A 22,892-nucleotide genomic window follows, 5' to 3' on the forward strand; every position below is an offset into this window, starting at 1 on the left:
TCTGGACAGTTTGCCTTTTTTCCTTGAATTCAAAACCCAGTTTCCAAGGTTCTCCACTGATTTCTCCAATACAGGTATCTATTTTTCATATTTTTCATTAAAAAGAATCACCTCTGGCTGCAAAGCCTGGCTTTCTCTGGATACTGATGGAATTCACAAACTAAGAAGAAAATAAAGTTGTCAGTGCACCTGTGGGTATCAGACTCAGCCCTCAGCGTTCAGCTGGTCTGGTGAAGATTTGCAGCAACAATAATTCACTGTATAAAGGCCCAAAATAGAGAGTTTTGCTGTGACTCTTTCTGGCTTCCCTATCTCAAACCTCACTCTAATTAAACCAACATTTTTATGCAAACACACCTTGCAAGTGACTATTTTATTGCAATCATGGTTTGTTAACAAAAAAGGTTCAAATCCATCATTTAATAATATTTCCCTTGTCAGGTGCCAGCTACTTATCAGAATGGGGCACCTCAGGCAAGAAAATATTGAAATATTTCTGAGTTATCCCTTTCCTTGCCAATTCTAATATTTGGCATCTTTAACACTGAATGTGGGTCCAATATTAACTTTATGCTGCACTATAAAACCAGGAGAAATTACAGAAATATTTTGGAGGTGCAGAGTTTTGTTCGTGTTATTAAAAAGCAGCCTGTGCTTGCTTTGATGCCTGCTGGATAATTTCCAGGGCTCTGGTTGGGGATGACAAGAGTGAAGTGCAGGACAGGTGCAGATGTGCTACTGGAACACAGGCAGGAAAAAAAATTTAAAATACATTCAGAACATAAAAAACCATGACTAAGTGAAAGAAGGAGAATAAAAACTTAACAAATCTCATCAATGAAGAAGCACCAACCACATTAAAATTAAAATTGACCTGTAACCCTGTTCAGAAGAAAAAAATAATAAATATACAGAACCAATGCTGGTGCACTTCATGTTAGCGTTATTAACAGATTCCAGAATCATTTTACAGCCCAATTTCTGTATTGCAAAACCCCTTAAGCCATTTTCTTTCTCTTGGGCCTGAAGCCAACAGGGAGAAGCAGAACAATTATAGAAATTCATCATTTCTGCAAGGACAGGCATAAAGAAATCCATAAATGAATTCTTGCTAAGTCCAAGACTTCAGAAAGGATGTCTGGAACAATACTGACATTGCTACTAGAAATTAAACAAGAAAATAAAAAGGAGATAAATTGGCAGGATCCATCTGCTGGGATGTCTGTTCCCTTCAGAGAATGAACAAACTCTTCCTTAAAATACACATGAACATAATCAAACATAATCATTAACCTGCTCCAAAATATCAGCAGCACTGGCACAAAGTCTGTGTTCACGGATTTGGAGCTCCTTTCTCCATAGAAACATTAGAGTGTGATACAGACCCAGAAAAAATCTCAAAGTGTTTTTTAGAATTATTGCAAAGGGGAAGTGAACAGTTTTGAGTCTCCCCATCCTTTCCTGCCATTTGTTCCTCCTCCCCCTTGTTTGGGTGGACGCTCCCAACCTGCTGCTCTCCAGGCTCAGAAATCTCTTTGCTCCAGAGGCTGCAGAAACGGAGGGAAAATCCAACATTTGCACAGAAAATCTGGAGACTCCAACCAGTATTTATCCCAAATTCCCTGGAAGTGCAGAGGCTGGAATACTGGGGTGAGTTTTCAGACTGAAAATGTTTTCCCACTCACCTCAGACAACATGGGTGGGAACAAGATGAGCTTTAAGATCCCTTCCCATGTAAATCTTTCCATGGTTCTTTAATAAAATAAGCAACTACACCAGAGGATGAAGAAAAGGGAATGATCAAGAAGGGCTAAAAAAGTGTAGCTTAAAATTCTTAATAAGCAGAGGAACCTCTTTAATTTGGAGCAGTTAATTAATATAAATACAAATTAATTACCAAAGGATTCAAGACTATTTCCCTGAAGCTGCTTCAATCTAAATATATGTAAAAAAACCCCTGACATACAGAGAAGTTAATCAACTAAGACTTCAATTCATTAGTTTATTTTTTTTTACATAAAAAAAAAGACAAGGTAAGGATTTGAAAAGCCGAGTAAACCGGATTTCACACGCACACATTTGCCAAGTCACAGGGTCCAACCACCTGGAGTGCTATTTTGCTATTTTCTGATTTTCCCATTGAACAATTTACACAGTAAGAGCCTCAGGACAAAGCCAGACACCTTTTTTTTTCTCCCCAGTCTTTAAGATGTGCAACTGAACCTGCACAGAATCCTGTGGAACCTCTCCAGCTTCCCCCTCAGTTTTGTTCACAGGACTGCAATTCCAGTGGATTTCCACCTAGGAAGGCTCCAGCATTCCACACCACCACCCTCCCCCAAAAGCAAAGTGAAAACACCCCAAAGTATTGCACAGTTTTGTTCACAGGGCACAGCCAAGAAATGGATCCCTCAGTGCCTTCAGCCACGCCATGGAACAGAAACTGATGGAGCTGGGACCAGGATGCCACAGAGAGATGGAGCAGCAGGGCACTGAGAAAGGAAACAGCTCCTGCAGGGCACAAAGGGTGGAATGCAGAGCTCTGAGCTGCTGCAGGTGGGACAGGTCACCAGTGCCACTGGCTGAGCAAAAGCAAGAACAGGACAATTTTAAGGCAAGTCCCAAAACAGGGAGCTATTTACTTTCTAGGCACGATTTCAAGCTATGCATCAAGGCTCCTGCTTTATCCTTTATATGGTCAGTCATTTATAGGTTAACAATAATACAAAAAATAGTCTAAATGTCATTTTTAAAGAATCAACTTTTAGCTGGATTTTTATTACTTGCAGCTTGTATTTCATTACTTGCAGATTTATGAACATTTTTTAGCACTACTGTTGTTTGTCAGGCCCACATAAAGCAGTTCTAGATCTATATTGCTCTCGTTTCTTCAAAGTAGTTTTGGTTGGAAATGGTTAAATTCAAAAGAATATTGCAGATGTTTCTACATTTAAGATGTGCTGTACTTGAGAAAGGAGGGAAGTTGCCTCTTTCTCTGCTGTCTTTGTCCAAGGGATCATGAACAGCTTTCCCTCTATGAAGGGTCTGTACAGTAAAAAAGGGGCAGAGCAAGACCCTACGAGGACAAAGTGTTTGCAGTGAATGAGCCCCAGTTTGTCACTCAGTGTCACCTCACACTGCAGGGCACTGGTCCCACTCATCCCTGCACAGTGCACACCTGAGCTCCTCTGCAATCAAAGCAGGTGGAACTGGAAATGCACATCCCAGAGCAGGATTTGGCCCCCAGGCAGTGAAAATCCAGCCTTTCCCTAAATGCCAGATGGGACGGGCACTGCCAAACACAGGGCATGCTTTAGGGAGCCCGGGCAGGGTGTGACAGTGCTGGGCACCTTCCTGGGCAGCACCCACACATGAGGAATGTGTGGGACACACAGGGACAGCTCTGCTGAAAGAGAAAGGAGAACTGAACAAAGCACAATTCCCTGAAATCTGGACTGACAAGGAAGGCTGTGTCTCACTGGAGATCAACTCCCACCAGAAGGCTCCTCCTAATGATTGACAACGGCATCCAAGGACTTAGACTCATTATAAAAACACACAGGTAATTAATTCCCCAGACATTTATCAAATAAAAAGGGTTTAAAACAAAAAAATGGGGAAGTAATCTCAGAAAATAAATTACAGTAGCATGACAACATTTGGCTTCTTTAGTGTGACCACGTGCTTATCCTGCTGTGAAGATCATGGCAGATCCAGTTCCTGTCTCAGAATTAATGAGATGTCTGTGACAAACGTAGAAAACTCTGCTTGCTACAAGCAAATGTCTGATATCAGTTTCACCTGGTCACAGATTATATGTAGACAGCCTTCTCTGGCCCCAAAATAAATACTATATAGGATTCTTGCAAGTTCCAACATCTTCAAACAGAAAACTCGGGTCCTCCTTTCTTCCCTCGCAGCAGAAGCCTCCTGATGCGAAATCCTGCGAAGGGGTTGATCCACAGCAGGGAGGGCTGGCCCCCAAACACAGATTTCATCCCTTCCCAGCGCAGCCTGCGCTCCCACGTCGGCTTTTCACTCTTCAGTCTCTCAATCTCCTGCAAATAAACACAGGCAGGCACGTCCAAGGTTTAGTTTAATCTAATATAAAACCTGGTCGTAAAAACCGGGCTTGCATTTTTATTGTGCTGTTTCATTGTGCCTCAGCTGATTAGTTTCTTACTGTTGTTTATTAATTATTAAGGGAGAAGTTAGAAAGTGTTTTAGCCCTGTGGATACAGGGAAGAAGATTTAGAACATAAAATATGTACAAGAAGGTTGATATCTCTATCTCTTTCCCCCTCAAGCTAAAAGACAGAAATCCCAGAAAAGCTGATGGATCCACGTGCAATATCCTACACTACAAGTTGTTTACCCAGTTGATGAAAGCAGACAATAAGGCTCCTGCTCCACAATTACTGCAGGCAGGATTACTCTCTCGATGCATTATTTTGATGGTCATTTTTTGTGCTTCCCACTAATGAAGGCTCAATATTTACCAGTTGTTTTGCACTTTCTCCTCAGTACAGAAATACACTTGTAAACATGAGAAAATATTGAACAGTCACAGGATTCAATTCCCTTGTGTTTCCAAGCAATTATTCTCTCCAGGTGTGACACTGCAGATCTAAGGATACAGGAGCCAAAGGCCCAAACTGTTTTATCCTCTGATAAAATGTATCACAAAGAGATGAGAGAGAATGATTTTTCAGTGTAAACCTGAGAAAAGCAGACACTTCCCATGGCACCCAGCAGGAATTTCTACCAGCTGAGAAGGGAAAGTCAAACCTCAACTCAGAAGCTTTGCATTCTTTGTCATTTTTAAACCAAATTACAAAATGTCAAAAAGCAAATAGTGCAAGAACTTCTGTTAGAAAGCAACCCCCAGTAAAGCATTCCAGTCTTCCCCCAAGTGCAGAAAATAAAAATGATGAATGATTGACGTTTTGCAGCTTTCTCTGAAATAAGAGCCTCTCCTCATGCAAATAAAACCCCACCTAATCACATCTTCCCAGAATAAATGTTACAGAATAAAAAAAGTCAAGGTTTTTACCGTTTCATCATTGCATATTGAGTGGATTTGGGTGCCAAACATGACTGCAGTGAAAGTGAGAAACAGAAAACCCTCAAGGCACAAGAAGATCATCAGGATCACAGTTACAGGTGGGGAGAAGTCACTGCACTCTGTGAAAATGAAATATTGTAGTTACAAAACAACCAACAGTAAATTATAGAGCATGTCCTACATGTCTGACACTTGAAATAATATTTCACATTTAAAACAAACTTCTGATTTTGCAGCAGCTTTATTTGCTGATCAAGAAAATAAAGAATTTTATGGTAGTAACACTTCTGGCTTCCTATGAAGCACATGGTAACTATTTCTGCAATCCTGCCTCAGGATTTCAAGGCTATCAAATAAATGGTTGCACATGAGGGGAGTGAAGAACTCAGAACTGCACAGGACAGAAGCAGCTTGGAGCTTTCTGCAAGACAGAGGCTGTAAAACCATCCCCACCTCAGCCCTGACTGCTAATACAGATGTTCCACTTGGCTGTCATTGCTTTATTACTCTTTTTGTTTTAATTCTCCACACAAAGTAATCAAGTTCTGCCTCACACATCTCTGGAGAGCCTCTGATCACCTGATTAACTCAAATATATTTAAACAGGGATAGTGTACAGAAGGTGAATGTTTCAAGTAAAACAAAGTTCTAAGATTCCATCCATTTAATGAAATACTCAGAAAAAAAGAAAAATCACATGGATTTCCCTGTTGCTTCATATACCAAAAGCACAAGACCAAAATGAGCTCTGGCACATTGGAACATTAAGAAATACAAGCTAGAAGCCTAAATTAAAAAAACTGGGATAGTTTAGGGAATTTCCTTTCTGCAGGAGCTCCAGTAACGGAAAGAGGGAGAAATCTGTTTAAATTTCAGGTGCCATTCCCAGAACTGAGGTGGGGCACACAGAGCCCAGGTTTAGGTGATTTTGTGCTGAGGTGATTGAGGACCAGCTCAGTTTCCTTCCCACTACAGAGGCAGTAAATTACTACTGTGAGTAAAGGCAGTGAGAATGCCCCTGACAGCCACAGCCCTTACAGAGAATGACTGAAGGAAAGGGAGAGGAAAAACCAGAAAGGAAAAGGAAAGTGATGGATAAACAGATCTGAAATGTTTTAAGGATATCACTGAAAGACGGGACTAAAATAGGAATGCTATGACTTTTCCCTAATATCTACTAGACTATGATAATGAAAATTAAGTATTTATTTGCTCACCAGTCCACTGCCCTCGGACACAGGAGAAGAACTGAAATCCACAGAGTACAAGAGCATGAGCTGAAATTAGGGCTATGTACATCTGCAAACAAGAGACAGCATCATTTCACTCACTGCCACTGCATAAAACACAGCAAAACTTTGAAGAAGCAACTTTGAAACAACAGCACAAAACTAAAATGAATGTGGGTAGAAATCCCTTGCACAGAAAGAACAAACCCACACAATTTATCAACACAATCATGTCCTAAAGCCATTACTCACCAAGCACAACCTAAATTGTTATAACCAAGGGAAATTCAGACTAAAATCAAGCTGCTGCTGCTGCTCACTTACCGTAAACAGAACAAAAAATCTCTGATTTTTCTCCCCCACACAATTGTTCACCCAGGGGCAGTGGTGATCCATCTTTCGGATGCATCGCTTGCAAATACTGGAAAAAAGGACAAGAGGCTTCTGCTGAGAAATTGTATTTGAAATTGTAGAAATTGTATTTGAAATTGTAGAAATTGTATTTGAAATGTAGAACCAAGGGCAGCCAGTGGTCACAGCATGATGTGCTAAAATATTTCTTGACAAACTGCAGACAGGGATTTTATTTGCATTTCTTTAAAGAAACTGCTTGTTCATTCTCACAACTCAGCTTTTGGGTGCTCCAAAATGGACTGTGTACATAAAATACTCCTCAGAATAAAACAAATCCAGAACTTCAGACACCTGCAGCTCAGATAGCTGAATTCAGTATTAATAAGACTCTCTCATTCAGTATTATAAGACATTTCCCTTCTGGAGAAGTATTTTAGATAAATATTTCACTTTTAAAGGGTTTCAAGTTGTAAATTTTGTTTGTGGATACGAAGAAACCCAAGAAATTCACATCTTCAAGGGAGAAACTGTCACTCTTTGAGACCTCAACTGGCCATAAAATTCTAAACTTATGCAATCAAAATCTCAACTAAAGCACAGCTTAGAGTATCAAACCTCACTTCCTCAAGAGAAAACACAAATATTGAAATTATAACCAGCACTTATCAAGTAGCTACTTGTCCATGAGTTCTTGAACACTCTTGTTCTCTGCTGGTTCTCTTGTTCCTGCCCAGTTTGGGGTCAAGGCTATGTCCACAGAAGTCAAATAAATACTCCAATAACTCCAAATAAATGCTCCAATAACTCCAAATAAATACTCCAATAACTCCAAATAAATGCTCCAATAACTCCAAATAAATGCTCCAATAACTCCAAATAAATACTCCAATAACTCCATTTTACATCTGCCATACAGCAGCAGAGGGCTCAGTTCTGCAGCCAAATGTGAATAATTACACACCAAAAATGAAACAGCTGCAACATCTGTTGTAGCTCTTCATAAATCAATAGCTTGAGCAATGCTGATATTCCATTTTCCCAGCTTTGTACTTAAGACAGCCACACACTCAGTGCTCCAGATTTTCCCACAGAATATTAAACATTTTCACTTCAGCAGTCACCAAGCCAAATAAGCCTAAAAAATGCAGGCACTGTTATTAAAATCTCTTTGTTTTTGACACAGGCTGATTTAGGTGTGGTATCTACAAGTGCTGCAGTGACAAAGCACAAAGCAAGGCTGGGTGACTGTCACTGGAGAGACAAAACAAACAGGGAGGTGTGGGGGAAATCAGTGCTCTGAGGCAGAAAGTAATTGTTAAGTTGTCACTTTTGTATGATTCTAAAGTAATTCAGCACGAGGCAGAACACACCATGTGCAGGTTATGGGGCAGAATCCCAAGTGAAGCTGCCTTTGCTCTGGGCTATCAAAACCCAGCACCACATTCCCCCTGCTTTTTGTTTTGTGGATATTAAAGGATTCATCCTCTGCTACAAATGATTTTTTAAATACAAGTGAAAATCCCAACAGCAGATAAACACTACGACCACTCCCTGGTGCAGGAAAAGGGGGTTTCACACAGGAAGAGACACTCAGGACGCTCCTCCAAAGTCTTTCCTTGCTGCCTGCAAGTTCAGCCTCTCATTTCCCCGAGTGCCACAACCAGACAAGGCTCCTGATGTGCCACAGAATCCATGCCAGCACTCTAAAAAGCAACATTAATGTGAAGTGCTGAGTAAAACCTACCCAGGCTCAATCAAGCTGAAGGCTGGAGGATGTGAGGTGGGCAGGACTCCATTCTGCTCATTCAGAATTTCCCACAAGCCCACACAGAGCTCTCACAAGAGCTCAGATATCTGGAACCCTGCCTTCATGCCTGATCTCCCCCAAACAATCTCACAGCAATGCTTCCAGCAGTGCTTCTGCCTTCTTCCTACCTCATCCCTTGTATTTTATTCCTTTTTATGCAGCAGGAGTTTGGGGAAATCCCTCCTCCAGCTGCACCCAGGGTTGTCACAAGAGAGAAGCAAAGAGAACATCACCTGTGCATGGAGGAAAGTCTCTCCATGAACTCAGGCAGGTGCAATTACAGCTCTGAATGGCACAGATAACATTCAGAAAGACACAGCTAAAGACTCAGGAGAAATGGGTGTGGGTAACAGATATTCCCTGGGAGCCTGGTGGAAACATCTCAGTGACTTTATTCAGAGTTCCCCACACACAAACACTCAGAGCAGGCAGAAATGATGACAGCTGTGCTCCTTCAGTGAAAATGAAATCCCTTTCACTCAGGATAGGGCTGAAAATGTTAACTGCTCACTAAAACATCACTTCAATTGCATCACTTGATTTCACAGATGCTTAGCTGCAAATAAAAGGTTCTTGCTCTTTTCCCCATCACTAATGTGTATTATGAAACTATTTTTCTGCCTTAAAAGAACTTCTGTTGCAGTGTTGCACAACAATTTTCGTAACTACATCCTAAGAGTCTCTTCTGTTAATAATTTACTACTGAAAACATGCACTGTGGCTTTCTGAGTGTAAGTATTTCCCAACAGCAACCAACTTCAATTTCCATTTTCAAGCCTCTTCTATCAGCAAATTGCCACTTTAAATACTTGGGACTAGATCATCCTTTTAATGTCCTTGGAATGAGTTTGCAAACCAACAAAAAAAATTGGCAGCATAATCAAACAAACCCTTTTTCTATTGGGTAAACTCCTGCAGTGATAAATTGAAGGCAAAGAATCAAACTAACAGAAACAAAGACAATTAAACCAGAAATCCAACTGCTGAGAAAAACATGACAGCAGCCTCACAACACCTTCAGGCTCTGGATTTCTCTTTTAGATATTCTGTGGAGCCAGGGATGCACTGAGCAAGCCCCAAAATGCCTCCTTTACCCTTAAGTAAAATATTTGATCAAGGATTAGAGGATTAAAACAATGCCCAAACAGGTGCTTGGGAAAAAAAAAAACCTCTGAAAAGATCAGGTATTTCCTTTATCACAGACGTTATCCATTCTTGCTCTGCTTTAAAAATAAATGCTGCTCAAATTCTTGCTCTAAAGGAGGCATTTGAGCTCCAGGATCTCTGATACATATGACAGAAAAGGAGCTGGAGTATTTCAACAGATGATGTCTTCACTTAGGGCTCCTTCCAAATTAGCTCTGCCTTTCTCTTTCAGATATTGTGTGGAGCCAGGGATGCACTGAGCAAGCCCCAAAATCACTCCTTTACCCTTAGGTAAAATATTTGATCAAGGATTAAAACAATGCCTAAGACAGACAAAGCTGGAACCCCAAACAGGTGCTTGGGGAAAAAACCCCTTTGAAAATATCAGCTTTATCACACACATTATCAATTCTTGCTCTTCTTTAAAAATAAATGCTGCTCAAATTCTTGCTCTAAAGGAGGCATTTGAGCTCCAGGATCTCTGGTACATAAGACAGAAAAAGAGCTGGAGTATTTCAACAGATGATGTCTTCACTTAGGGCTCCTTCCAAATTAGCAAATTCTACCAGGACCAAAATGTGGGGAATGCTTTCCACAGATACCTGCAAGGTCTCAACCTGAATATGGGATGAGGAAATGAGATGCAGGCCATGTTGGCAGGGCTCCCAGCTGTCCCTCACAGACACAGAGGCAGGCCATGTGAGCTCTCCTGGATCCCCGGGGATTTTCTGGGAGCAGCTGTGCTGCCTCCACCCCCAGGCATCCTCCAGGGAGCCCTCCTGAGCTGACAAAGCAGCAGCAGCAGCATCTCTGCACAGCCAGGGATGTGCACCTGAGCAAAGCCAGCCTAAAGCACACACAGAGCAACTGGAGAGCATTCCATCCTCCCCTGTTTATCCATGGAACTTCTCCCTTCACACTCCAGATCCAAAATCCCACTCGGAGCTGAGAGAGGAACAGGAGCTCCATGCCAAGGCTGAGGATTTATAAATGGGAGCAGCTTCTCAGCCGTAGCACTGAGCACTGACACACACACATGAGGTTTTTAATTTAGAACCCACAAAGCTCCAGAATCATCTCAGAGTCCTGACAAGACTCTGCTCTGTTCTTTTGACAGGCACTAAGGCAGAGATTTCGATTTAGTAGTTCTCACAATTCAACACACATCACTCCCCACACCTAGAGAGCCACCAGAAGCATTTGCATCTTTATGTAAGCCCTGATTATGCAGGCACAGCTATTTTCAACTGGCACACAATAAACACTACAAAAGCATTTCCACAGTGCCTGAACACTCCAAAGACTGGGAATTAAAAATATACATTTACTATCTCCTCCATAGCGTGTTTAGTTCAAATGATCATCATTTCTGTCCTTATTCAAATGGATTTTCACTAAGTGGAAGTGCATTTAACCCATTATTCATGCAACTTTGGGAAAATAATCTGCCAATTCACATATAACTTCAAATGCGCTGCAAAGAAAAGATGACACAAAGTAATGATTTTAAACTACTCTAAATTTTGTTCATTTAAGACTGCAGGAGTCACTTAAATCAGCTCCCTGAGAAATTTGAGATTCTTTTCTTTGCCCTGCATTACCCACAGCACAGCACAAATAACTGCAATGATGTACAGGAAAAGATATTCACTGATCTAAATTATTTAAGACACCAGAGCACAGTTATTGTAATAAAACCTTAGAGTTCCTTACTTCTCTCCCCTCATCCACAGTCATTTTTTGTACCTTACACTTACAAAATACACTGCAATGTAGGAATTTGAAAGTTTAGTGGATACCAAAAGAAATTTGTGAGGGAAAAAATGAACAAATATCAGGATTGTTATTCCAGGCCTCCAAAAGCAGAAGTGTGGAAGGAAGTCTGGCATACCTGCAGTGGTGTGCACGCTCAGGTTTGATACTACAGCACTTGGGACATTTGTAGATCACTTCTCCTGGTTTCAGCTGCAAATTATCCATGTATTCTTTAGTGGCATTTCCTTTGGGCACAGCCCCCTGAAATCATTTCAATTAGAGGAGAAAAAGCTTCTTAAATGGCATGAGAGCATTTAAAAATACATTTCATAGACTTCATACCAGTAACCTCAGGATAATTGCTGAAATAAGTTCATTTATTCAAAGCCAGTCTGCTACAAGCCAGAATCAATTCCAAATGAATAAATTACCTCTGCTTGACCTCAAATTCAGCTTTATTCCAGCAAGACTCATCTCTGGCCAAGTATTAGCTTAATTCTCATAGAATATCCTGTCACCAGCCCACAGAAATGAAGAGGGAGACACATCTTACCCTGCAGATACAAACACTGCCCATCATTTGCTGAGGAGTTACCCTGAATATTTCTTGTGGAATTTGATTAATGGGTGAAGCCATCCACAAAAATCAGCAACTACTTGAAAGATGTTATTTCAACTGTCTGAAGCCAGGGTTTAACCACCTGCCCCAAGTTTTTGAGAAATGTAATTTTCTTTCCTAAAATCTTTAGCTTGACCACTGTTACCAGGACCAGCAACGGCTCCTTTACTCTTCTTTATTGTGCAGCTTTGTGGTAAAGAGTTGAAGGAACTGATTCAAACGAAAAATAATTGATTGGGAAAAGAAATTAACTTTTAGTGATTAGTTCTCTGATCTGATTACCACAGAGCTGCATCCTGAGATCAGGATCTAAATTTGGATTAGTAAGGAGAAAATAATTCAGCATCAACGTCACCCTGCTCATTGATGGAGATAAAGCCTCATCTGTGAGGGGAAGTGATTGTGAAACAAACTGGGATGTGGCAGCCAAGTGGATTTTCTGCACCACTGCTCCAGGTCAGCACTTCCTTCACACAGGGAGAGCCTTCTGCAGGTCAGCCTGAGCCAAGTGCAACATTCTAGAATTAATTCTCATTCAAAAAAAAAAAAAAAACCCTGGCAACATCAGCACTTGACACAGACACCATAAGAACATCTGGGACAGAATAAAGAACCCAGCAGGAACTCAGATTCCACTGCCAAACACCTCTCTGCTCAGGGGAGTTTTTGTTACCTATAGCCTGGAATAATAAATTTGTGTTTGTGTTGGCCAAGACAAGCCCAGGTCCTGTCCCAGGTGAGCTCTGTGGCTGAGTGGTGCTCCAAACCTGACCAGGTGCTCACAGGGACTTCCTTCAACACTCATGTTCTACTCCTGAGCTGGATTTTGCAATCTGAACGTTCTCACCCCAGTTAATATTTGGTGTAAACATCTCACACTCCCCTGTTCACCTGCCACAAGGATCAGAACCTCAGACCATGCTTTCAAGCATTCTGCTGACAAAAATACACTCTATTTCAAAACCATCTTTCACAGTCACAGCCAGCCAGCAAAAATCTATTTTTTATAGTTACAAGTGTAAATTTAATTCACTTGAGTTTTGAGGCAGTTCATTCCTTTCATCTTAGTTTCTATCACACAGTTGTGCCTTCCATTCTGGGAGTCAGCACGAAAGGAATGGAGGAAAAAAGCAGTGACTCATCTCAGTTTGCATCATAAAAAACACCACAGGTCTAGAAAGACACCCAGCTTTACCAGCTCATATTTATAAGCAATAAATCCTTAAACCATTAACTCTCTGAGCTGTCACAGTTTGTACAAGTTGTGATATTCCATCACTGGGTGTGGACAGAAGTAAATCAAAGAGCTAGAAAATCATTAACTGCAACACCCTGCTGGGTTTTTGAATGTTTCTCTATACACTGCTACTGGAGAAAAATCTCCATTTTTCTCCAAAAATCTGGAGAAAACAGATGTTTTTCCTAAACTTATTCCTTAAAAACAGTAATAGATTTTAGTACAAAATCAACCATTTAATCACTTGAAATCTTGAGGAGTAAAAGTTCTAAGAAATGAGCACTTTCAAGACCTCTTACACCTACAATGCTTCAATGTGTGTCCAGTTTAAATCTCCCTTCCCTTTCCAAATATCCAAGGACAAAAATTCAGGAATCACAGGGAACAGTGGTTTTTCCATTATGCCAAGTGTGCCTGAGGTTTTGTAGCACATCCACCTCTAAAAGTTCTTCCGTGGGAAGCATGGGAGCATTTCAAGAGATGCAGAAGGATAAAGGCACAAATTTTGAAAATAAATCAGATGAAAAAACAGTAAGAAAAATGAGGACATAGAAGACTAAACTTTACTAGCTACTTCAGGACCTGGAGTAATATATTACTGATTTTTTTGAGTCTAACACTTTTATAAATTTTATATTGACTGTTCCATGGTTTTATTAATAGAGTAATAGAAGTAGAGGTACCATCCTGATGATTAGCACAGGTATCATCAAAACCTTGAGGGTTTTGAATCTGACACGAGGATTTTGAATCTAACACGAGGATTTTCAATCTAGCACGAGGATTTTGAATCTAGCACGAGGATTTTGAATCTAGCACGAGGATTTTGAATCTAGCACGAGGATTTTGAATCTAGCACGAGGATTTTGAATCTAACACGAGGATTTTGACTCTAGCACTACTTTTCCCAGCAGAAGACTTCTCCAAACTTCTGTGCAGATGGAGGGGACAATCCAATGCCAAGGAACTCTTGGATACTTACTGGATCAGTCAGCATAGTCCTCAGGTGTGATGACAGAGCCAGCACTGCCAAGCAGTTAAAGAGAACCCCGTTGATCACGGAGTACCAAAAGTCTTTGGAAGGCAGCAACATGACAAAAGTCACTACAAAGTCTGCATAGACCACCAGGAGCCAGGTCATGATGGCACAGACCATGCCACAGCCATCCCTGATGAACCAGACCCTGTCAGCCATGTCAGCCTCCGAGGAGGAGGAGGAGGAGTCGTAGCTGTCATTGTCGGCCAGGAGCGGGTGGTGCTCGACATCGCGGAAACGGTGCCCTGATGACTGCATGGTTTGCTGGCCTCGCCCTGCAGGGACAAACACAGCACCACCACCATCATCATCATCACTGTTATTCATTATTAATGAGGAAATAGAGCACAGCTGGCTCTGGGGTTTTGTTTCTGGGAGATAAAGCATGTTCAAGTTCAAAACAGAATTGGGATTTTTTTTGATCGACACCTGAGCGATTCTGTGAGTGCAGAAAGATGAATGTGAAAGAAGGGGGCACAGCTTTTAAGGTTTTGGTGGTTTTTTTGTTTGTTATTAGTTTTGTTTGTTTGTTTCTTACTTTGCCTTTATTTCTTATTATTGTACTCTAATGTCATTGGTAATAAATTAAGCTGATTTCCTCAGGTCAAGCCTGTGATGGTAATTGCTGACTGATCTCTCCTGCTCTTACCTGGACCCACAAGGCTTTTTTTTATATTTTTCTCTCCCCTCTCTGAGAGAGACACAGAACAGCTTTGGTGGATGTCCAGCCAGAGTTAACCCACCAATAACATGCAACTTCAATGCCTGACAAAGGGATTTTAGACTGGTTTCATTTCCATCATGCTGTGCTCATAAACCACTCCTCCTCTTTTGTCAAAAACTCAACTTCTCTCTTTTATCTCAAACTAAACTGGCAAAGTCATTAAATTACAGCTCATGTCTCTTTTAAAACAGCAAATTATGGCACCAGCCTGTTGACTTTTCATTCTGCTCCAGCAAGTGAGGGAAGAGTACAAAGGAACCAGGATGGAAATAAAGCTGCTCTAATACACTGCTCACAACAAACAATGCAGCAAGTCAGAAAGCAGCTAAATTTGTTGACAAAAAATGTTATTGTTTTGGAAAAACCACAAGATCTATTGGATAGCTTATCAAATGGTCTCAGATCAGCCCAACCTTAAGGGAAACAAATGGTTCTGGTTAAATGAACATGGCAACAGATTACATGAATCAGATTTTCAAAGAACACATTAATTCATTTAATTTCATGAAACTCTTTTAGGCCTTTGTTGTCCTTCCAACATGGAGCCAAAACCAGACATGAAGCCTCAACAGTTCTCATGAAAACAGAATTATTTTCCAGACATCTCTCCCAAGGAAAGACATGGAATAGCAGAACTGAAGTGCTACCAACAAACAGGAGACAAATTAAAACTTAATCATTAGGCCTCAAGAATATCCTGCTGCTTTAAAAGTATACTGTGTTCTAAAAATCCTATTGATTCCTGCTATTAAAGGCCTTGTCTGAGAGAAACCTGAGAGCATTTCTATTGATTTATCACAGGCACACAGAGGTCTCCCTTTTCCCCCCTTATTAATGGCAGCCTGTACATGACTGTAGGGATTATGGCACAGCAATTTCAATTTCCATCCCAAGATAGTGAATATGGGATCACTTTGTTCCTCTAGAATGGCCCAAGTGACCATTACCAGATGAAGACACTGGCACTGAGATGGTGTTTGATAAAGCTGTTTAATAAAACCCTTTAAAAACTCTCTGATTCAGGAATCAGAATAACACATTCTGCCCAGGAAATCCAGGCAGGAGCAATCCAAGAAACCAGAAATGAAAATAAATCCATGCAGATGCAGCAGAGAGATGTGAGAGCAACTGCAAAAACAGCTGGGAAGCTCCCAGGACACTGTGAGGTGTCTGAAGGACACATCCTCTGCTTGTGGAACACAACAAACTGAAATCCAGCTCTGCTGCTTGCATCTATTACAATTTCTTGGAGTTAAATTGTATTTTCTGTTCACACATTGGGCTTTTTTTGGACAAAATTCCTCTCTCTCACCAGAATGCAGCTGCTAAGCCAAGGATGAAGATGTCAAACACTAGAAAATTACCTTAGGAAAGAATGAACTTTATCTCCTTTAAAAGTAATTTAAGCTTAACTTAACCTAAATATGGCCCTCTTTTCACTCAGTTCAAATTATCCTGATTTTTCTTAATGTTCAGAATTAAAACTACAATCTGTCCCTATTAAGTCAAATAGCACTTTGGGACAACACCAACCATTGTGGTCAAGAAAATTTAAGTGTCATAAAAATACGTAATTAGCAGTTGAAACACGAAGATAACCATGCAAATCAGTTATTACTTCATCAAAAAAGGGCTTCTAAAACTTTTAAGAAATGTTTTTAATATGGAATGGCACAGAATTCCTGCATTCATTTTGCTTAAATATCTTAAAGACAACAAAAAAAATTTTAGCACAATAAAAGAAATCCAAAACAAAATAAATACCTCAAAAATGTTTTGTATGTTATTCTGACATCCTGTCCTGCCTTTGGCTTGTCCCTGGTCATTCACATAGTCATGTCTGATGGAATCTGCAAAGACATCACCAACAAACTGATTAGCAAAGCTGCACCAGGAAAATACTGTTAAATACAAATAATAACAGACATCAATAATAGAACAGAAAAATATACAGAATAATAATAGAATAATAGACATCAGTAGTAGCACTCTGAAACTTGCTGCATGTAGCCACAACGAAAAAGATTGTGTTTTATTTAGAAATCAGGTACTTGAAACCTTGATATTTTTGGCTGACTTTTGGAAATCACCACCTGGCACTTGGAGCAGGATTGCAGCACAGAACCTTGCATTTCATTGCTATTTGGGGAAGAGAACAGGAGGTGTGGGCCTGAATTGCTGTCTGGTTAAAGCTGCCTAAAGAAGCACCTTGGGTTTTCTTATTCATTGGTTTTATTTTCTATTTATTTGAAGTAAATTTTGAGACATTGAAATCACTCTTCTTTGCAAAGTTAATTTAATATATTTTGAAAGTAACATAAGGATTGACATTTCAGAGCCACAGCAAATACAAAGTCACTTTCTTGAAAAGCTTCTGAAAGCAGCTTGTAAGAATCAGATACTCCAAACACAACATTACTGTGGAGTTCTTCAGTATCCATTTTCAAAAGTTCCCAGCTCAAGGGGAATTGAAAAGGAGAAGTCTCTTATATAGTTAAATAAACCCAAACATTCTACTGCAAGACCAGACAGTAATGCAAATGTTTGTTATGAACATATCAGAATTATTGAACAGATTGGGTTGGAAGGGACCTTTAAATGTCACCTGGTGCCACCACCTACCATGGGTAGGGACATCTCCCACTATCCCAGGTTGTTCCAAACCCCCAAGCACCTGAGTTTGAATATTCCTGACAGAGCTTCACCACCCTCAGTGAGAAAAACTTCTGCTATCAAACCCCAGCTGACCCTCTTTTAGTTTAAAACCACCCCCTTCTCTCCTGTACCACTGCAGGAAGCTGCGACTGCTTTGTGCTTTGCTGTACAAATAAGCTTTTAGACTTCCCTTAAACTTCACAATATTGTGAAATGCACAGCCATTAAGTTGTCACTGAGGTGGCATCTGGTGGCAGCTGAGCAGAGACAGGAGCAGACAGGCTGAGTGCTGCCATTAATGTGCAGTGCCACCCACCCGTGGGGAGCTGGGGATGGCAGTGACACCCTCAGCCCTGCAGGTGACACATTCAGCTCCCAGCCACCCGCTGCTGCTGGAGAGCTCACTGCCGAGACAGGGGCGTGATTTGTTCACTCAGCCCCTAACCCCACCTGCAATCCTGGGCAAATCTGTGTTTGTCACAGCCTCACCAGCTCCTGGAGAGCTCACTGCCGAATCCCAACTGCAGTCCTGGGCAAATCTGTGTTTGTCACAGCCTTCCCAGCTCCTGGAGAGCTCACTGCCGAGACAGGGGCGTGATTTGTTCACTCAGCCCCAAATCCCAACTCCAATCCTGGGCAAATCTGTGTTTGTCACAGCCTCACCAGCTCCTGGAGAGCTCACTGCCGAGACAGGGACGTGATTTGTTCACTCAGCCCCTAACCCCACCTGCAATCCTGGGCTAATCTGTGTTTGTCACAGCCTCAGCAGCTCCTGGAGAGCTCACTGCCGAGACAGGGATGTGATTTGTTCACTCAGCCCCAAATCCCAACTGCAGTCCTGGGCAAATCTGTGTTTGTCACAGCCTCAGCAGCTCCTGGTTTGTGTGCAAGTGTCCCCTCAGCTCAGCTTTGCAGGGATAATGGATTCAGGCATTCCCATGGGATCTGCCCACACCTGGGTCCCTGTGAGGGAAGGGGATCAATGTTTGGAAGCTCTCCCTCTATGAAGAGCTCAGCATCCCCACTGAGATGCTCACAGCTTCCCTCTATTCTTCATTTATTTGCTTCAGTGCCTGTCTTAACCAAATTTACTCTTAGAGTACAAAAGGGCAAAGCATTACACTTCAACCTCTAACACATCAAGCAACAGTTTTTAATTTGACCTTGTACAAATCTTTATTTAGCATGAGAAGATAACACCAAATTATTCAGTGTTTCATGCCCAATGTTATGTTTGCACACGTGGTTATATCAAACCTGACCCAACCCTGTTCCACTCTTAGGTGTTATTTGAAATTCTCATCTGATCTGCACCTCACTGGTACTGAAACTCAGGTCTAAAATGCAGATGTACTCATGGAATAAAAATCCACACACAACTTTTGAAGAAGTTATGCTATAAACTCATGATCACCAAGATGGCCTTGTAAGATCATTGGGTTTAGTGGGACAAGGTTGCAAAGGGCATTAGGAAGACAAATGACACAACACAACTAATTGTATCATAAGGTCCCTGGATTGGTAATTAAATTTATAAAAACAGGCACTTCAGGGTTAGGAACAGTCCTTTTCTCTGCTATTTTTTGAGGATGAACAGAAAAACATGGTAGGAAGAAAGAAAAGCTTATTTCTCTGTAATTTTTTTGAACAAGTAAGAATTTATATACAGGCTAAAAGCTGTCAAAGCAGAAATTTTTTGGTTGCCTTTTCCTTCAAGCTACACAATGGACAGCTCCTAAGATTCCTCCCATTTCAGTGGTAACAGAATAAAGAAAAAGCCTTTATTTCAACATTTCTGATTTCTCTCCATAGTTGTACAGACACCAACACATTAGAATAATAATCCTGCAGCACTTAAATACAATGGGTTTAAATCCCACCTGGAAGCAAATCAAACCCTGTGATCTCCCTAAGAGGTTACAGCACAAACATTAACTCCAGGAACTTGGGAGTTTGAAGCAAACCAAGCAGGCAAAGCTCCTCCTGCACCCATGGGCAATTTGGACAGATAAATATCTATCAGATAATGTCTGCACAGAGCCAGGTCTCATGCAGAATCACCTCCTTTCATTACAGATCCAGGTAAGCTAAGCTGTAAAGGCATTTAAAAAGTCAGCTGTGGCTGTTTTGATTCTTTTCCAGGAACTGGTCTAGCAGCCACCTTCTCAGCAATTTGGGAACCTGGGATGTCCTTAACACAGCACACAGCTCTGGAGAGAGCAGCTGGAATACTTGTGATGGAGATCCACGACACAACCCTGCAGTGTTACCATCAGCTTATCCCAAATCCATGCTCAGGGGCACAGCTCACCATCTCTCCAAAACCCTGCTGTTGTTGTTCTACAATATAATAAGTGTTTATCTCTTGGATTTCCCATTTATGCCTTGCAGCCTTTTCCTTGTGCTGGTCCATCTCTGCTCTCCTGCAGGCACACATTAATTCTGAACACAGAATTAATGGGAGATTATTTGTGTGCACACATTGAAGAGAATATTCACCAAGCACATATTTAATACAATTCTCCTTAAGCCAGCCCATCATGAAACACTGGAATTGCTCCTTTCCAGCTGTGAAAAGGGGATGTGCTGCTTCTAAATCTCCTCAGAATAAAAGTAGACAGAAATACTTCAGCATAAGTATTGGGAAGTTGATCATCTAATTACTGATGTCTTTTTTTAAACTGAAAGAGAAGAAATTTAGTCTAGATGTACAGAATGAGTTGCTGCCTGTGAGGGTGGGCAGCCCTGGCACAGGTGCCCAGAGAAGCTGTGGGTGCCCCTGGATCCCTGGAATTGTTCAAGGCCAGGCTGGATGGAGCTCTGAGCAATCCCATCTAATTTGAGGATGTTCCCAGAGGGGCTGGGAACAAGGTGATCTTTAAGGTCCCTTCCAACCCAAACCATTTCTATGATTTATGGCAGTAGCATCTTTACAAACATCCTCAAAACACAGATATGAGAATCCACAGCAAAAGAAGTTAATAAAAAAGCAAGAAAACACCCTGATGCATGTATTCCGGACACATGTTTACACAAAGTTTTACAAAGCTTTGCTATCAGACATGGAATAGATTTATGATACCAAAACACTTTAATAAAAAGCACAAAGTAATACCAGAGATGTTCAACAGGATATCTTTTTCAATAACAGATCTTTCGCCCTGAGATGTGAAAGTCAAAGAAAATACATTACCCTGACTTTGCTGCCCAGCAAAGAACACTATCTGATCCAGCAAGAGCTCCCTGGGCACAGCAGCAAGGACAAAAGGCTCCTGGATGAAACAACCTTCACCTGAGAAGGACACAAACACAATCTGTGGCTGGGCTTTGATTTCTGCCTCTTCTGGATCAGGGCCACAGCTCAAATTCAGATCAGACCCCACAGGGCCGCAGGCTCACACCAATGTCAACACTGGCGTGTGACACCTGAAAGTTTTGCCTCTTTGCCAACAGCAATGGATCACATCCTACTTGAGAGAGTAATTTTTTATTTCTAATTTTTTCATTCATCTGGGCATGCTCTGCCCTCACACTCCACTGAAGAGAGCTCAGGTATCACACACAGTGATTGCTCTGTGATACCAACCTGGCAAGCACATTTTTATCTTAGCTATTATATCCACATCCATGTCCATGTGATTCTTCTTCCCAGGTTCAAAAAATAATGCTATTGGTCAAACTATTCTCACTAGCAACTTCCAATATTCATTAGAGGAGTGCTCAAGCCTTTGTTTCAATTGTTCCTCATGTTGAATTGCTCCTCATTTCATATTTCCACTATATTCTTCATGTTCAGCCATTCAACCACTGCAAAATTCCATCTATTCACTTTCTTTAAAAGCTCTCCACCCTCATAAAAGGCATAAAAAAGAAATCATCAGATCTGTATGATACAAAATATCCCATGCTAAAGGAAAACCAAGAAGGGAGATGAGTATTTAGAGAGATAAAAGTATTACCAATTCCTTTCAGCCACAAAGAGATCTCAGCTATTTAACTCTAATCTCAAACCACTGAAATTTCACATCAGTTCCATCTCCTAATGAACCACTACGGCTCCTTTTTATCTGCAAATTTTCAAAGCCAGAGAGCATTCACTTCAAAAGAGCTAATTTAAGTCTGTTAATGTGAACAGTCACGGCGACTTCAACCTAATTATGTCTCCAGCAAAGCAAACACTTACATCACTGTAATTCTGCATCCCGATACCATCACACCAGTGGATACTCAGTAAAAAAAGTACAGACTTTTAATTCATAACGCGTCAATTACCACCTGATTTGGACCAATTGACCGGATTTGTCCAAGGCGGACGGACCACCTTTACTTAACCCGGAAAAGGAACATACATTATTTATATGTGTTCGAAAAATAGCCAGTGATTTCCCAATCCCTTTTTTTCCACGGCACAGATCACACTCGCGCCGTGCCGCACGAACCCACCCTCTCGTTTGAGAGCTACGTGCATTCCCACTTCCTACAAGCGCCTGGAAATGAGGCAAAGGAGAAGCACAGAAATGAGGGGAACTCCCGGAGCAGGCGGCAGGGCACGGCCGGGAAGGAGCCGGGCAGACACGGGAGGCGCCCGCTGCCCTTCGGCCTCCGCACCGGCGCTCCTGCCCACAGCTGCCGGGGGAGAATTTTTAAGTTTTTAGGCGTGTAAATAACGCGGAAAGCGACGGGAGATACAGAAACACCCCACGAAGTGCGCCCACAGCGCTCAGCCGGCCTGAGGCACCTCAGCCCCAATCACCTTCCCCGCTCGCCCTTCCCGGGGCCACCGCGCTCCCTGCCGCGGGGACCCGCCGAGGGACCGCCAGCGGATTTACCTCAGCAGCAGCGGCAGCAGCGGCGGTGGCGGCGCGGCTGCCCTGGCGCGGTGGGGCGCTGGGGCCGGGCCCCGGCCGCTGGAGCTCCGCGCCCGCCGCCACCGCGCCCGCGGCTCCCGAGGCTCCCCAGGAGCCGCAGGATCCCGGAAGCGGCGGGGGCGGCGCTTCCGCGGGAGGCGGAAGGGACGCGCGCGCGGCTCCGCGCAAGCGCGGCGGGCGGGGCGTCCTTGGCGCGGCCCTGAGGGGAGGGCAGGGCTGGGAATGGGGCTGGAGCTGGGCACATCCGCAGCGCCCTCATGGAGCGGGCACGGAGGGCAGGGCACGGGCACAGGCACTGGCACACCCGTAGCGCCCTCATGGAGCGGGCGCGGAGGGCAGGGCACGGGCACAGGCACTGGCACACCCGCAGCGCCTTCATGGAGTGGACACGGAGGGC

The 22,892-nt window shown here is 42.2% G+C and overlaps 1 protein-coding gene across 2 annotated transcripts; it reads right to left on the bottom strand.

The window, feature by feature from the left end:
• Positions 1-1,982: 1,982 nt before the first annotated feature.
• ZDHHC7 (zinc finger DHHC-type palmitoyltransferase 7) lies at positions 1,983-22,606 on the bottom strand. Of its 2 annotated transcripts, XM_059481651.1 has the most exons (9): positions 22,457-22,606; positions 20,821-20,919; positions 16,737-16,822; positions 14,195-14,523; positions 11,493-11,617; positions 6,619-6,715; positions 6,283-6,364; positions 5,054-5,184; positions 1,983-4,058 (listed from the first exon to the last, which is right to left on the bottom strand). In XM_059481651.1, the coding sequence occupies exons 4-9, from the start codon at positions 14,504-14,506 to the stop codon at positions 3,882-3,884; spliced, it is 924 nt and encodes a 307-aa protein (XP_059337634.1). In that variant the 5' UTR covers positions 14,507-14,523; positions 16,737-16,822; positions 20,821-20,919; positions 22,457-22,606; the 3' UTR covers positions 1,983-3,881. The 2 variants fall into 2 exon arrangements, with proteins under 2 accessions (XP_059337634.1, XP_059337633.1); XM_059481650.1 differs by lacking the exon at positions 20,821-20,919 and having other exon boundaries at positions 22,457-22,602.
• Between the last annotated feature and the right edge of the window lie 286 nt (positions 22,607-22,892).

This window comes from Ammospiza nelsoni, chromosome 13 (assembly GCF_027579445.1).
Source record: "Ammospiza nelsoni isolate bAmmNel1 chromosome 13, bAmmNel1.pri, whole genome shotgun sequence".
Classification (NCBI taxonomy): Eukaryota; Metazoa; Chordata; class Aves; order Passeriformes; family Passerellidae; genus Ammospiza; species Ammospiza nelsoni.